Below are 16,374 nucleotides of genomic sequence, written 5' to 3'. Positions count from 1 at the left end.
CAAAACACGTTTTGCGGGTGTGCGGGTTTTGGCATGAATCTAACTCCATACCAATGATTCCAAGACTCAATTCAACCTTCAAGTCACAACTCAAAACTCACCTGTTCAAACTCGCACACAACGTCTAACTGATCACTGTTTTGATTGGTTTTTTGTTTTGTTTTGTCTTGTTTTTGTTTTATTTATTTCTTATTGCTTATGTTTATTTATTTATTTATTTATTTATTTATTTATTTATTTATTTATTTATTTATTTATTTATTTTTTCCACAATGTCTTGTTGTTTTTTTAAAAAATGTATGATGACTATATGCTCTGTAAGGTGACCTTGGGTGTTTTGAAAGGCGCCTCTAAATTAAATGTATTATTATTATTATTATTATTATTATTATTATTATTCCAAGGAATCGGTTGACTCGGAACCAGTTCTGAACAAGAACCGGTTCTCGATTCCCATCCCTAGGCATGGGAATCTTCTCAATAAAGATTCAGATTCAGCTAACTTTAATTATCCCAGAAGTGGACGATTCAGTTTTCAGTTTCAGTCCTTAATAAATGAACGCAATAAATAGCAATATAGTACTATATATCCACTATTTATCCCATTGGCGCATGGCGACCGCGGGTGCGGCTCTGCAAAAGGGCAAAAGACTTTGCAAAAATGTTGTGGGCGTTTTCGAATACCATCGATAAAGACTATATATAGAGACTCTTCTCTTACCTTTTACTGGTCACTTGGCAAGGACAGGAACACACTGATTGGTAAGTAGTTGATATGCCGTGAAGGCTTATCCATGACTTTAACTTTTTTTAAATTAGATTTATTTATTATGTTTTATTAGGATTGTGGAAATTGTATAGAAATTGTGTGTGTAAGTGTGCCGCAGTTTGAATAGATGACAAATAACCACAGCCACACTTTTTAAACAGAAAATTCCTATTCAATATTCTGCACTATGCTTGATTTTGTTTTGAACAGTTAAAAACAAAACTGTTCACGTCCCCACACAACACTAGGAACGTCGTACATTCAGCAATATCATTTTTTGTAAGAAAAGGATTGATGTAAAAATGATGCTCGACCTAGATGTGGGACGTAACAATGAGAAGGAAAATAAACAAACAAACGTGATGACGCACGTTAGTGCCCGGTTTCGATTGGTCGGAAACCCGAGAGCTCGAGCCACCTCAGCTGACCCCGCCTACCCCGGCGGAGGCGTCTATAAAGAGGACGTAAACAAAGAGCGGCCACTGTCATGTTAAAATTGTACCGGGGGCGAAAATTGTACCGGCCTACGTCATCAGTCGTTGACAACTTGACAACTGATTTGATTGGGTTGTCCGTTGCCGGGCAGGTTTCAAAAAACATTCGGCTCATGCTTCCAAAGACGAAATAACATAATACAGATAACGGATCGCTAGATAACACTTGTTTTTACTTTATATTTGTATTTTATTGAATTGTTTAATTGAATTTAGCAAGTAAACTGAGTGTTTAAAGCAGGTTTCAAAAACCTGTCTTGTCACGCTCAATGAAGGAGTGCAATGAACGAGCATGAAAGTTCGCGAATGTTCAAGAACCTTCCCACGTCATTCGACGCGCGAATGTTCAAGAACATTCCAGGCAGGTTTGGAATTTGTCAACAACTGATGACGTAGGCCGGTACAATTTTCGCCCCCGGTACAATTTTAACGTGACACCACCACACAGCTGACTGAGACCCACCAGGGACACATTGCTGCATGCACTTCTCCCCGACAAACGCGTCAGGATCCCCGGCTGCTAGTGGAGGGTAAGGCCCCTCGAAGCGAATGAAGAAATATCTTTTGCTTCACTTCTTCAGAGGACTTCTCAGAAAAGGTAAAAAGAGTAAAAGAAGAAAACGGACATGTTTAAACTACGGAAGGCTGAACCCCGGGATGTGCCTGCCATATTACGACTCATAAAGGTATGTACCGGTTAGAAGCCTGTTAATTATCTTTGCTCAAATGTCTATATCGTTGAAAACAAGGATTCGTACTCGTGGGAAATTGAAGTCCATTTGTGTGTAGGATTAATTGGTATTTAAGTTGTGCTGAAGAGGCAGTTGGCTTTATCCACTGATGGGGTCGGTGGGTCTAGCGACCCCTAGACGAGGCAGACGGGTAGTGGCAGGGCCAGATCTCCAATTTCAGATCAAAGGGAATTCGAGGTTTTTAACGAATTCCAAAGGCAGTCGAAAGCTCACTGGAGGAGCAAAAGGAAGTCGGGTCGTTGCGGAAACTCCTCTTACCAAGTCACTAATTTCCTTGACACTGATTCTGGTCAGTCTGGGGTCAATCGGCTCTTTGTTTAGGCTGTGTGGCCATGGAAAAGGTCATGGACAACGCTCCAAGATCAGCTTTTGTTTATAAACAACGGACCCAACTCATCAAAAATTCCTCTCTTGCAGAAACTGGCTAAATATGAAGAGATGGAAGGCCGAGTGTTGCTGACCGAGAAAGGTGAGCGTCAACAAGGCTTTGATCTTTAATCTACGTACTTTGTACAAGGATCTTATTATAGAACTTGGCCCAGGATTTACAAAGGCTTGTTCCTCCCTGTGTTCCAGACCTTCTGGAGGATGGATTTGGTGAACACCCGTTTTACCAGTGCATTCTCGCCGAATGGCAGGAAGAACAAAGCAACGAAGGTATAACCCGTCCCTGTTACCATAGTTTTGCAACTCGTCAGTGATCAAAAATGTGAAAGGGCTAAAAGACAAATGTCGCATAACACTCACCAGTTGGTATATGGGCCGTTTGCCTCACATTTGCATGTAAGGCAAGGCAAGTTCATTCATATAGCACCATTCAAACACAAGGCTATTCATAGTGCTTCGCAAAGAAGTCACGTTACTAACATCGAAAGACAATCATTAAAAGAGAATAAAAGGAAAAGGTTACAAGAAATGACCAAAAACAATGTAAGACACATATTAAAACCGGGGCAAAATAAATGTTTTCTTGCATCCACAGCTCAACAAGCCATGTTTAGAGAGGGTCCTCGTGGAAGACCCTTGTCTCACATGATTTCCCGTTTACTTTTCGCCTCCACAGAACCAAAGGTGATCGGGTTCGCCATGTACTACTTCACCTATGATCCCTGGACCGGCAAGCTCCTCTACCTCGAAGACTTCTTTGTTGTCGAGGAGTTCAGAGGTAAAGCAGGGCAGGCCCTATCATAACATTCACCCTCACTTAGACCCTACAGCCGTTCAGTTGCGTTTGTAAAATGTTTGACTGTATATTTTTGTACTTGTTTCCTTAAGGAAAAGGCATCGGTTCTGAGATCTTGAAGCTCCTAAGTCAGGTGAGTATGGTGCGATTGTTTCAAAAAACTATATAACATCAGAAATAGCCCAGATCAGAGACTACCCACAGATTAGTCCCTGTTTATAGCTTTACAATTGCAGTGGAAAAGTACTGTGGAAAAGTACCCCTCATGCAATGCATTCACTCTGGCTTCCTATCGCTAACCCCTCGTTCTTGCTGCCTCCCTCCTCTCTGTCCACCCTCAGTTGGCGATGAAGACGCGCTGCAGCAATATGCACTTCATCGTTGCCAAGGACAACCGCTCATCCATCGAGTTCTACAAGCGGCGCGGCGCTGAAGACCTGTCCAAGGAGGAGGGCTGGCGTCTGTTCCGCTTCGGCAAGGACAGCCTCCTCAAGATGGCGGCACCCGCGTGAGCTGGCCCCTCCCCCCCACCGGACTCCAGTACACAACGAGAAGGAGGAGGAAGATGGGGAGGAGGAGGAGGAAGGGGTCATCATGGCAGGAGTCATACCAGAGACATGGACGTAGAGCTGGGGTCCCTGTGTCGTTTCCTAAGCTAGTTTGGTCGTATGCGTCACGTATTGACACATGTTTACAGGATACAATTCTCAGGAAGCGTGGGTGACTTGCAGAAGATATGCATGATTGACGGGCCGTGAGCTAGGCTCCAGCGGGCGTGGTGGTCATGGTTACTAGTTCAAGGGGGGTTTGGGGGCCCAGACTCTCTAGTGCACGTGACTCTGTTGGAAGACTCAAGCCGGCCTTCCTCTCCGTTCGCACAGAGGTCAAAATACTTAAACCGTAGTGTAGCCTCAAAAGGGCATTGATTATCCCTAAAATATATATATATTTAGATGTAGTGAGCTCTGCTTACCTCAGATGTACCACTTAATTTAGCGTTAACCTTATACTTTCCTTTTTATATATTCCATGTATACCTTTTTTTGTTAACCCGTCATGATGGACAGATTTTATTACTTATTCTTGATTGTTGGAGCACATTAGTTTTGTTATGTGTAGTTTGCCAATAAAGTTTATTCTGATAAGCCACAGATGTTGTGTTCGTAAGCTCTCATTCTCTGCTGTCGCTTTATGTATGTTTTTCATGTTAATTGATGTCGGGAGCCATCAGTTAACAATGCAATTGCCAGTCTGCATTGTTAACTGGACAACAAGTAATTGCTGGCATCTGGCCCCTCTGCTCATAGAATTGTATCGTCTCGTGGCTTTGGCAGACATCTTTATTGACAACTCATTACAGAAACGAGCTTGTTTTGTCATGACTTTTTTATATTTTTCTAAATAATACTAGGATCCTGAACGTTGCTTTAGGGACAATGAATGTCTCGGGGTGGATACGTCCATGGGAGTGTGTCTATGTTCCCCTCTTGTATGAGACTGGGGAAGGCGGGTTCCTGAATGGGCCCGGACGCTAGAGGCCCGAAAGACTCGCTTGAAGTTAAGCAGACCGGAAACCAATTGGGTAGGTCGAGATGAATGAATACGCTCAAAGTGTTTGTCCTCAGACCGGCCACGGCCAGCAAAGCAGCACAATACTAAACATATTTTGCTACAGTGGAATACATATTGCCTACCCCTTAAAGTCTAGGAAACATTTGCATTAGCCACTCGCTGGGCCTGGTTGACGGCACAGCTCATCACAATGAAAATATAGACCGAGGCAAAACAGGGAATGTGATTGTAAAATGGAAGAGGGCTCAGCATAACAATGTCTCTGTTGCCAAGCCGCTGGTGTGCACCCAGCAGATAAGTGTTTCTCAGACTCGCTCACGGCGTCCTTCTATGACCGGACCCGATACAGCTTCAGTGGGAGGACGAGCAGGCTCTGTAGAATGAAAGGCCTGATTGGCCGCGGGCTGCAGAGCTACAGTTGAAGGGAGGACCTGAATGAGCCAATCCTGTAATACCAGATCGGGCTATTGTTTTTCTTCTGAATCTGAGACTGGGTGTTTAAGATAGCTCAAGGAATAGGTTGTTTACGTCTCAGCACCTTGACTTGCAGTCTTCATCAAGTCTGAGGAGGTCTAACAGCACATGGTTGCATTTATCTACCATACATCATCCAAATGATGGTGTGCTGGTCAACTTCGGATGTGGCTTTTCTGTTCTTATTTTCTTTTTGTTCACATATCTTTTCATTTAAAGTTATCAGCAGATCAATTGGTTGGGTCAAAACGTACATGTATATCAAGGTATTAGGGTGTCTTTATCATAAGCATTGATCCGTTGCAACACCATAAGTGCAGAATGGAAAACATCTGCAAAACTACCAGCCGCAATCAAACACAAAACCAGGCAATCACCCCAACCAGACAGAAGACCAAATAATTAGGATAATAAAATTAATGTTCTTGTTTGTGAGTGGTTGTGTGTGTGGGACACACACCATCACAAGTTTCTACAAGTTAGAATACACGTCTGCGTAGGCCTTTTAGAGCTCTGCTGCGCCGCGTGCATAGTTGTGCTGTGGTTGTGCGGCTCGCTGTGATGTGTTATGGAGCAGTGTTGTGGAGGCTTGTCATGTAACATGTTTATTACAATGGGTCTCATTTCATTATCTGCCGTGTGTGTGTGTGTGTGTGTTATGCGAGGCCTCCTTATGTGAGGCTAGTAGCGATTACAATACATACAAAACTGGGTGCTGCTAAACGTATGACGATTTCAGTAAGACTGTGTCTAACTGGTTTTCGGTTCAACAATTCTAATGCAAATGCTAGGCATATATATTTTGGACCCCAGACGGCCCAGCCCCTTAAACACCTATTTTGCTGCAGTGGAATACATATTGCCTACCCCTTAAAGTCTAGGAAATATTTGCATTAGCCACTTGCTGGGCCTGGTTGAAGGCACAGTTCAAATAACATCACAATGCAAATGCTAGGCATATATATATTTTTTGCAATTCACAAACAACGATTCACATAACATGGTTGTCTCTATATGAACATGAAATCATATTTCATGTCCCCCCCCCCCCCCCCCACACACACACACACACACAATTTCAACGGGGACAATGGGATGCAAACATTAGACAGCAGCTGTGGTGGGTGCGGAATCCACATCCGCATTCACGCCCATAAACACACCCCCACCCCCACAAACACACAAACAACACACACACAGGAAGTTCCGTCTGGCTTGAGTGCCATCTGTGTAGCGATGACAAGTTTATTTCAAAGCTCTCGGCCTTGTCCTACCATCTTATCTAACCCTAACCCTAGTTGCACACTTTAAGTCACATGCTCTATTAACGCTGTGAACCGTTTTGTTCCAGTTTCTCCTTTCTCTGTTCTCTCTCACGCTCTCTGTTCTCATGCTAGTGTAGTGATCCCAGTGTGCTTAACTAGAGGGTTCCAGTTGTCAACTGGTTCATTTATTTAGTTACCTAAGGGACGACACCCCTAGGTACATAACAGCAGAGGATGCAGGCGGGCGATCTGCGGAGGCCGAGGGTTCGGTGAGGGGAGATGAGGTGAACGACTGAGCAGGGGGAAAGAAATATTTTCCATGGGTCCTACAATGTCCCATGTTCCTCACAAACAGCAACTCTGTGGGAAATATTAACTTGCAGCGTGGCGTCCATCTCACCGAAACCAACATTCAAAATGAATGAACATAAAATAACCAGATTGTGGTTCGGCTGAAAAGGGATGGGTAGTTAAATAGTGCGATGATGAAAATTGCTCAGCTATTGTGAGGACAGTTGAGGAGGGGGCTGATATCATTTTACAAGTAGGCCTCTACGTTTGTATGCATTGTAGCATGAAATCAGACAATACAGAGTTAATGATATGGCTCAAGGCCTTGATCACTTTCAAACTATGTGGCAAAATCTACCAATGAATATCACACGTTACATTTATGGATTAGCTTTGTGTGCCACATGGTTTCCTGCTGCACGTTATTCCAGGTTCTTGCTTGGTGTACTTGTACACATTACTAGATAATAATGCACAATGGCTGAATTTGGAGAATTGGGGATGACAGTATATCATGTGCTGTCCATCCTCGCAGGGAGTTTCCGTCAGTAGTTTGAGGACAGCCTCTCTCTCTCTCTCTCTCTCTCTCTCTCTCTCTCTCTCTCTCTCTCTCTCTCTCTCTCTCTCTCTCTCTCTCTCTCTCTCTCTCTCTCTCTCTCTCTCTCTCTCTCTCTCTCTCTCTCTCTCTCTCTCTCTCTCTCTCTCTCTCTCTCTCGTGGAGTCTACCTGTAGAATGTGAAGGGATAATGAATGCACTGGGAGTGCTTTGCCCGGTTTCCTGTTTCCAAGGCTGTGCCCAGGAACACGAGCGGTGCGCTGACATCCTCTGCGATTGCACTGACGGGCTGTAATGTTACGCTGCTGTCCTTTCCGTTTGCTTCAAGGGTTGAATACCTGATGCTCTCATTCCGTCACAAGGCAGCCACATATTATGGTATCAACATGTATAAATGCCGTTTCATGGCATACATACATACACAAATTAGTTTTTTATGTGTTTCTGTAGAAGTAGATTTGAATGTAGCGTTGATTTTAATACTTTGGTTCATTCACAACAAACAACCTTTTGGATGCTTACCTTTTTAATGCTTTTTTTCAGCAAAATAATATTTATTTCTACATAGAGGGTCTCGGAAGGAAGCGTGGAGTTATCAGTGGAGGGTCAGATGATGCCATATTAGGAGGCTGTTCCAGAGGTAGTTTAGGATTGTTATGATGCATCCTGGATACAAGACACCACGAGACACAAAACAAGACTTCCTGGGGAATATTCAGCGTCAAGTCACTGAGGCATTGTGTGTAAAATAACAACTGAAAAAAAACAACTGAGTGACGTCAACAACTGAGTGACGTCAACCTCAGAATCCGGGGGAGGGGGGCTCTTCATTTATCTATTGTGCACAGGGGAGCCAGACACACAGACCACAGGGGAAGGGAAATATCTGAATGGGTTCAGAAAACAATTAATTCTTTCAGATTCTTCTTTCTTCTCCTCACAGAGACCGTGCAGCGTCCGACAAGAGCAACACCGTTTTATTTGCTCAACAGAACAGCAGAAGTGAGCAGGGGTCAAAGGGAACATATGAATACTTAGAATAACAGGATTTATAGTTTAAAATCACCCAGTGATTTCAATAATGTTATAAATGCAGGGCAGCACCTACCTCACTTTTGCTTTGTTTACAAGAATCATATGACTGACAGTCCCAACCCTTCCCATTCAACACATCCAGGCGAGCTACGCCAGGTCACGTCAGCGCCACTGCCAGTCAGAGGGGCCATAATAAAAGCATTCTTTAATAGGAAAGTCGCCCGCCTACCAGCTGGAAAAGGCTCAATCTTACACATGCCACTTTAATATGCATCCCCTTTGCCAAATGGTCAAATTAATCTGCCATTGGCTAGTGGTAGGACAACAATTTGGAGCCAGTGCCCTTCCTAAAACATATTTATATTTGTTATTTTGTGTTTTAGTGAATCCATAATTGTAAATAAAGGTATATATTTTAAATTCATTTTTATTAAAGCACCTCCACAACCCATTACTTCACTGTCTACTAAATGAGTCCATTTAATATCCTTCCTCTTGCATGTGGTTGTGATTTGAAATGTCTTGCAGCCGGCAGTTCGATGACAAATCGCAAAATAATATTTTCTAATTCTCTCTTCAGTAATGATCATATTAGTCTTTTAGACTCATGGTTCATACATTAGCATAAGCAACCTGCCGAGAAGAGGTCACATGTGTGTGCGTGTGTGTGTTGAATAAATGGGAATAAAGATCATCATAAACTACATGATTAACAGCGATTGTTTTATTCAAAGTTATCCTTACAAGTATGAGAATAACAATTTGAAAACTTGAATTTGTTTCAGTAGCTGCATGGGTGTTGAGGAACATAAAAGAAACAAAAATATGGGTCAAGTGCCACTTTCAACCTTTTGAAATCCTAGTCACACAGTTAACAGCAACGGTTGACTCAATGTTCCTCTCAATGTGACATGTTCTGTAAATTGACTCCCATTATTAAAAATAGCATCTTGAATCAAGGATGCTACAGACAGTACACCTCTCTCTCTCTCTCTCTCTCTCTCTCTCTCTCTCTCTCTCTCTCTCTCTCTCTCTCTCTCTCTCTCTCTCTCTCTCTCTCTCTCTCTCTCTCTCTCTCTCTCTCTCTCTCTCTCTCTCTCTCTCTCTCTCTCTCTCTCTCTCTCTCTCTCTCTCTCTCTCTCTCTCTCTCTCTCTCTCTCTCTCTCTCTCTCTCTCAAAGAACACACACACCCAGCTCTGGAAAGCAAAATACAGATTGACTGCTCTGTGAGTGGAGCTACAACTTTCCTTCAGCTCTGGCTCTCTGTGGCTGAGAGGCAGCTGAAGGAAGGGCAGGCCTTACTCCTAGAGGCAGACCAGACCCGCATAGCAAACAGCCTGACCTATGCGGCCTGCATTTCCTCCCATGCATTCGCTGTGGTTCCCCCGCTTTGCTTTATTCACCCCCTTCAAGTTACCTCAACAATTGCTAGAAAGTCGTGCGTGCCATACAGAAAGGTTTATCTAAACCTTTCCCCTTCCTGCTTCACGGGAAAAAAGAAGAAAGAGAAGACGTCATCGGATTACTGAAATACACTCTTCACTGCTTGTGTTGGCACAATCAGTCAGCTGTATTCCAACGAGACTAATCTCTAGTGTAGACTAGGATACCTCCCACGCATGCCTTGGTACTGGCCATGGATCACAGAAGAGTGGCCGGCATTAAATAAAAGTAAAGAACCGGATGCATGATTTGGCAACAGTGTATTTGGGGAGTGGGAGGGGGGGCTGTAGTAGGGCCATATATGTCCTCATAATAGATTAACAGATAATTACACAGACTTTAACTTAGTTTACATTCAACGTAATGCAACCAGCGGAGGTGTGGGCAGTCGGCCCGTCCTCTACCGTATACGGTCTCATGGTGATGCATCAATAGTGGCAAAAATATGACAAAAACATGACAAAAAAGGGTGCGGGGGGTTAGTGCAACATGGCAGTGATGGGAATAACATCACCAAGAAACTCAAACACAAACGACACATCAGCAACAGCTACCGTCCCTCTAATTTTCCTACGGCGGACACAAGCGGCCTGCCAAGATTTGGCGAATATATTATTATTAACATTCCCAAACACTTGTTTGAGTGAGACATGAAATCACTAAAATTAAGGACAGTTCCATCAGGCGTGTGTGTGGGTGTGTGTGTGTGTGTGTCTGTGTCTGTGTGTGTGCACCAATATTGGCGCGTGTGTGTGTATGTGTTTGTGCATGTCCCCCTCAGCTGGATGGGGCGTCCTTCTCCTCAATTGGCTTCTCCTTCTTCTCCGTCTGTGAGAACAGAGAGGACAGAGAGAGAAGAAGGCAGCGTGAGCTCCGACCGCCCAGAGGCAGTCTGCACTGTGGTGGTCCACGAACACAGCCCTCACTCCCACAACACCTGGGACTACTCGCTTATTTATCCCAGTGTTGCTGTTGGGTGTTTTTTTTTTTTTTATCTGTGATGGTTGATGGGGGATTTTCTACCAAAAGCAAGACGTATTTTTTTTTAGATAAAACACATTCGGACAACTGAGATATTTTTTTACTGAGTAACTGATTTGATTCTATCATTTGACAAAAACGAAAAAGTCAAAGTTCAGGGTGTGGATTTAGCTTCGGCAATTCCAACTACCTCCTTCCAGAAAGAAAGCTCTTGTTCTAATTATAGTCATGAAGAAGAAAAGGTCAATAATTCCGCTCGTCTTAAGAAACGTAGGATTACCAAATATAGATAATATATTTTTTTAAACTTTAAACCTCTGTCTGGACCAGAGCGAGGGCTGGATGAGAGGACCTACCTTCTTCTTCAGGAAGGGGGGCTCCTTCCAGAGCTCCTCCAGGGTGGTCCGTCCCTGCCGCCCCCAGCCCAGCACAGAGTCCCTGCTCCCCTGGTGGACAGACCGTGAACTGGCATCAACACATCATAGAGTCTGCGGCCCCCACCGACGGCTTTCACCGAGCCGCCGGCCCCCTCTGGTCCTCCTGTGAGAGGCCTTCACCTGCTGCCTTCTGAAGGACGCTTAGCAGACCAAAGATAACTCATGGAACGGTAAAGGAAGAATCACAGGATTTAAGACCAAGTATGGTGGACCACCGTTGGTTTGAGGATAAAAAACAATGTATGTTCAATGTTATATTACACCTAGAAGAGAACCTGTGTTGTGTAATAGCTAAAAGAGGGTTCAAACCTCAAATATGCACTACACACACCTTGAATAGGTTAGCAGCCTGTTGAGGATAGAACATGGATGCAGTCAAAGCCATCAAGCTGACTGGAAACACCAGCCGCTTCACCTTGGAACCTGAGAGAGAGAGAGAGAGAGAGAGAGAGAAAGAAAGAGAGAAAGAGAAAGAGAGAGAGAAAGAGAAAGAGAGAGAGAAAGAGAAAGAAAGAGAAAGAAAAAGAAAGAGAAAGAGAAAGAAAGAGAAAGAAAGAAAGAGAAAGAGAAAGAAAGAGAAAGAGAGAGAGAGAGAGAGAGAGAACATTTTTTGAGTAAATAAGGGAGGGAAGGGAAATAATTATTTTTGGCTCCTTACCAAATAGAAAAGCATCGTCAGTCTGACGCCAATAAATTCTGCTGAGTCATGTTTGGAATGCAAACCACTACCTCACTGCTCAAGGAGGCAAATACTTTCCTGGCAGGATTGCTCTCAAGCTCCCATTGACTCTATTGCAATCGGTGTGTAATACTGTGTGTAATACTGGCCGTGCACGCACGCAGGAAGTCAGGTGGTAATTCAGTTTTATGGAAAATAAAAGCCCTCTTCCGGGTCTTGAGCCAAGTACCAGGTTTAGTATCAGGTCAGAACTGGGTCCGGCTAACAGGCGAGAACAGGACGTGTGTGAGGCATGTCTGAGGGAGAAGGGAGAGACCCTAGCTCCACTGTGAGGGCTTTGACCTTCGGGAGCGAGGGGTTTGGGGGCTGCAGTTCGTACCTTTGGCCAGGAAGAGCCCCAGGAAGCCAGAGAATCCGACCACTCCTACACTGGGGTAGAGCTCAGGGGGTGGGTCGCTCAGATACTGGTATACATCTGGAGAGAGAGAAAAGAGAGAGGAATAATAATATACGCCCGGTGGTGTGGACGCTTTTATCCCAAGCACCTTGACAATACCTTAGTGCCTCCGCTCTTATTGTGGCTGGGGGGGGCCCTACTGTGAACGTAACAGTGGAAGGGACACATCTGTCAAGCAGATTACATTACTCATAACATCGACTTATATTACTAATACAATTATCAGACTTCAGGATGAACTGTGTGTGTGTGTGTGTGTGTGTGTGTGTGTGTGTGTGTGTGTGTGTGTGTGTGTGTGTGTGTGTGTGTGTGTGTGTGTGTGTGGGCGTGTGTTCATTTTACCTTTGACTGTCCTGATGGTACCATTCACGGTGGGCTCCACTGTTTTATAAACCTCCTGTTGCCATTGGGAAATCACAGCCATCCAGCAAAGGGACCAATCACAGCGCCCCGTGGAACACAACAGAGCAGATCACATTTAAAAACAAACCAACCAATCAGCCATAAAACCCTGAACCACAGGTAATCAGGGATATTATTATCTGTGGTAGATAATATTACTGATAATAAGGTTCAGCCTAAAATGGTTAAGGAGGTGACCTAAACACAGGATCAAACTGTCAATCAAGCTGCATTATAGCACAAGTAAACCTGAAAATCACGTTGTGGGTAAATTTCTCTTTCCATTCGATTACAAGAAGTCTGCTACGTCTGCTACTTTAGCAGGGCGTTCGTCTCCTATCCGCTGCCCGCCCTAGCGTTGTTCACTCTTGCTGCTACAGAACCTAAGGTGGCCCTTTTCTTTCAAAAACCTTTACGACGACCGCTCAGGTTGCCTCGCTTGAAACCCGCAGGCGGAAGTGCCCCTGCTGGGACAGGGTTCACCTCCCCCCCCCCCCCGTGTGCGTTCCATGGCATGGATGAAGCCTCTAGTGTGACGGTCAACTTTAACACACTAGCTCTCAATGGAGGCCACACAACACCCCCCCCCCCCCCCCCCCCCCCGGGGGCCTGTAACCTCTAAACGTCGGGTCCAGGTTTGTTCTACAGCCCACCAGGCCCTCCAGGCCTCTCAGTCCAGTGGAGCGGCTCCTCTGGGCCGACACTTATCTATTATTAGCTCCCAAGGTCGAGCTGGGTGAGTGGCTGGGGTTGCTAGTATCATCACGTGGAAGAGGATAGAAAGCCACTCCAGATGTGGAGAAACAGTGCACTATAAATAAAGACAATTATTCAATACAAATTCTATAATTACATTTTTTCTACAAAATAGCCCAATCAGATGAGGACGGTGGGTTGGTTTGACCTCTAGTGGAGGAGAGGAGGAGGGGTCATGCACAGCGCGGTACGACACGTTCTCTAGGGTTTAAGAACCTCCCAGATGGTTTGGGTGTGTTTTGTAACAGGAGACCAACGACGCCTTGCAACACGGGCGAAACGTACAAAAAAACCACACTTGGCTAGCAAACACAATGAGGAAAACTGGTAGCAAATTAAAATTGGATGCGTAATTTGTATCTTTAATTAATAGTAGGTTGTGTAATGGTTATATGGGCTGAAACCGGGAAGTAGCTTGAAATAATACTCTAATGTTCTACTACTACTACTCATATGACATTAAAGCTTAAAAAGAAAGACATTTTGTAGCTGACAGGATGTACAGTATATGTTGCAGGAAACAGACATTTACCTCCACTTTCCCCCTGGCAGAAAGACTGGTTTTCTGAGAGAGAAAGAGAGAGAGAGAGAGAGAGAGAGAGAGAGAGAGAGAGAGAGAGGGAGAGAAAGGTAATGATGAATACAGGAGATGACACACAAACCACCATTTAGACAAATAATATCCATGTTTACATGATGTAAAAATATATAATACCATGTTTAGGTCATTTGATATAATAATAGTTAATACCCATGTTAAGTCTTTTTGATTTGTCGAAATAATACCCATGTTATGTCTAAGTGATTTGACGATTTTTAATACCTTGTTTAGATCATATGATATAACGATAAATAAAACTCATGATTAGGTCTTGTGATTATGATATAACATTTAATAATAACAACAGCAGCAGTTTGTTTCAGTATGGCACTTAAGTACAGCATGTCTTCCAACAAGAAGCAACGCATCTGACACATCTTTCACACACACAAACATACACACACCCATATCGTGGGCCCATCAAAACAAATGATCAAAATAATAATTTGATTATTCCACGTCAGGTACATATCAAAGTGGAGTCTGAGGAACCTGCCAAGAAGGCTTGCAAGCAGCTCAGTCACCGTGGAATCAGAGGCGAAAGAGATACAAGTACAACAATATAGGGCTGGGCAATAATTCGATTACGATTATTAATCGCGATAAAACTCACGTCGATTACGACGATAAGCATTAGACATAAATGCTCGATATTAAAAATAAATAAAAATAAAGTAAAAAAATAAAAATAAAAATCTAACAGCAGAAATAAACCTCTACAAACATTTGAGATTGTTGCCTCCCTGCCAAAGGAGTTTGATGTGATAGTCACTCACAGATCTTTTAGTTTTAAACACATTATTTTATGTAGCATAATATCTGGTTTTCAATGTTTTCATTTTGCACTTACGCGAGCAATATGTAGTTCATATTTTATATATTAAAGTTCAGTTCATGTGCCAGGGCCTTTGTTCATCCACTTTTTTACTTTTTATGTATTGGTTGTGCCTCTACAAGATTTAAGATGTTTTCTGAAGCCCTGACAAAGGAGTTTAATGTGAAAGAAGTCAGAGCTTTTATTTTTATTTACATTATTTTCAATAGGTTACAAGGCAAGCTACCTTATATTGTTCTGTTGGAAGCAGATAAAACACATTTGTGAAGTTAAATGTTGATATTGAAATGTGATTAAATGTTCCCTTATCACAAATATGGTAATCAACAAAAAAGTATGGTTTAACTAATGAACACTCTAGTTTCTTCAGGCTTCAGCAGTTTCAAATCATATATCGTGATTAATATCGATATCGATCAAAATAGAAAAGTTAATCGTGATAATATTTCTTGCAATATCGCCCAGCCCTACAACCATACTACTTTAACTGTATAGACTCTCCACAATATAATGGTTCGTAAGGGCCTGTCACTTTGTGTTCATGTAATAGTTGTCATGTAATTTGCCGTGACTGAAGTTGTACCTGGAGCTGGCTGGTGTATGGCTCCACCATTTCTCTCAGGGCTGCAACACCGTGCTCCAGCTGGCCTGGCTCGGGGTCAGTGAATCTGGACTGTGGCTCTGGCGTAGTATACAAAGATGGCAACTGCGACAAAAAAGGTAATTAGATGAATTTGTATGCAATCAAAATCATAAGGCACAGCAATGATTAGGAGTCTGACGCAAGCCCACCTCATCGATCCTGAAAAGTGTCCCTGAGCTTTTACTCTTCCCTTCCCCGGCAGCGAACACAGTCCCGACCATCATCCCCATCAGCCCGGAGCCGGCGAGCGGCAGCGCCATCTGGTGGCGGACGGTGGTGGTTGACATTACAAACGGGCTTTCAGACAGACGTGTGGACTACGCAGTGCAAAGGATTTTCTAGCGGTATAAATGCTTGATCAGAAATATAATTATGCTACAAAATAGAACAGTAATTCAGCTCGTTGTTGGCATAATGACTGTCAGAGCTCCTGAATTATGAACCGTGTACTCTTGTTTAGCTTCACAAAAGGTGTAGCTAATGTTAGCAGTTGGCAAATTTAGCACTATGATTCACTATGCCACATTAGCGTGGCTACTTTCAAGGCATCTCTACGATACCCAAATACATTAAGGTTTGTTTATTCATTCAAATAAAATGACAGTACCGTTATTATAGTTAAAATGTGAATGAACTTGAACCATTACCAGTCTCGCAGACATTTTGCTTCCCCTGATAAGACTCCACTACGGCAAGCCGCAGAGCCGAGAACAAGCATCTGACGTCATGTAAAGGGCGCAACACTGCA

The 16,374-nt window shown here is 43.5% G+C and overlaps 2 protein-coding genes across 4 annotated transcripts; one reads left to right on the top strand and one right to left on the bottom strand.

The window, feature by feature from the left end:
- Positions 1–553: 553 nt before the first annotated feature.
- LOC130377549 (diamine acetyltransferase 1-like) lies at positions 554–4,380 on the top strand. 2 transcript variants are annotated; one of them, XM_056584707.1, is made up of 7 exons: positions 554–762; positions 1,845–1,949; positions 2,433–2,484; positions 2,592–2,672; positions 3,079–3,180; positions 3,291–3,331; positions 3,540–4,380. In XM_056584707.1, exons 2-7 carry the CDS (start codon positions 1,890–1,892, stop codon positions 3,708–3,710), a joined length of 507 nt encoding a protein of 168 aa, XP_056440682.1. In that variant the 5' UTR covers positions 554–762; positions 1,845–1,889; the 3' UTR covers positions 3,711–4,380. The 2 variants fall into 2 exon arrangements, with proteins under 2 accessions (XP_056440682.1, XP_056440681.1); XM_056584706.1 differs by having other exon boundaries at positions 746–762; positions 1,712–1,949.
- Positions 4,381–9,498: 5,118 nt separating this feature from the next.
- apoob (apolipoprotein O, b) lies at positions 9,499–16,338 on the bottom strand. 2 transcript variants are annotated; one of them, XM_056584120.1, is made up of 9 exons: positions 16,274–16,338; positions 15,776–15,886; positions 15,567–15,689; positions 14,080–14,112; positions 12,732–12,786; positions 12,312–12,407; positions 11,585–11,676; positions 11,173–11,262; positions 9,499–10,663 (listed from the first exon to the last, which is right to left on the bottom strand). In XM_056584120.1, exons 1-9 carry the CDS (start codon positions 16,286–16,288, stop codon positions 10,613–10,615), a joined length of 666 nt encoding a protein of 221 aa, XP_056440095.1. In that variant the 5' UTR covers positions 16,289–16,338; the 3' UTR covers positions 9,499–10,612. The 2 variants fall into 2 exon arrangements, with proteins under 2 accessions (XP_056440095.1, XP_056440096.1); XM_056584121.1 differs by having other exon boundaries at positions 16,234–16,311.
- Positions 16,339–16,374: the final 36 nt, after the last annotated feature.

This window comes from Gadus chalcogrammus, chromosome 23 (assembly GCF_026213295.1).
Source record: "Gadus chalcogrammus isolate NIFS_2021 chromosome 23, NIFS_Gcha_1.0, whole genome shotgun sequence".
NCBI classification, from domain to species: Eukaryota; Metazoa; Chordata; class Actinopteri; order Gadiformes; family Gadidae; genus Gadus; species Gadus chalcogrammus.
The sequence above is the reverse complement of the archived record's forward strand: the minus strand, read 5'-3'. Positions and strand labels throughout refer to the sequence as shown.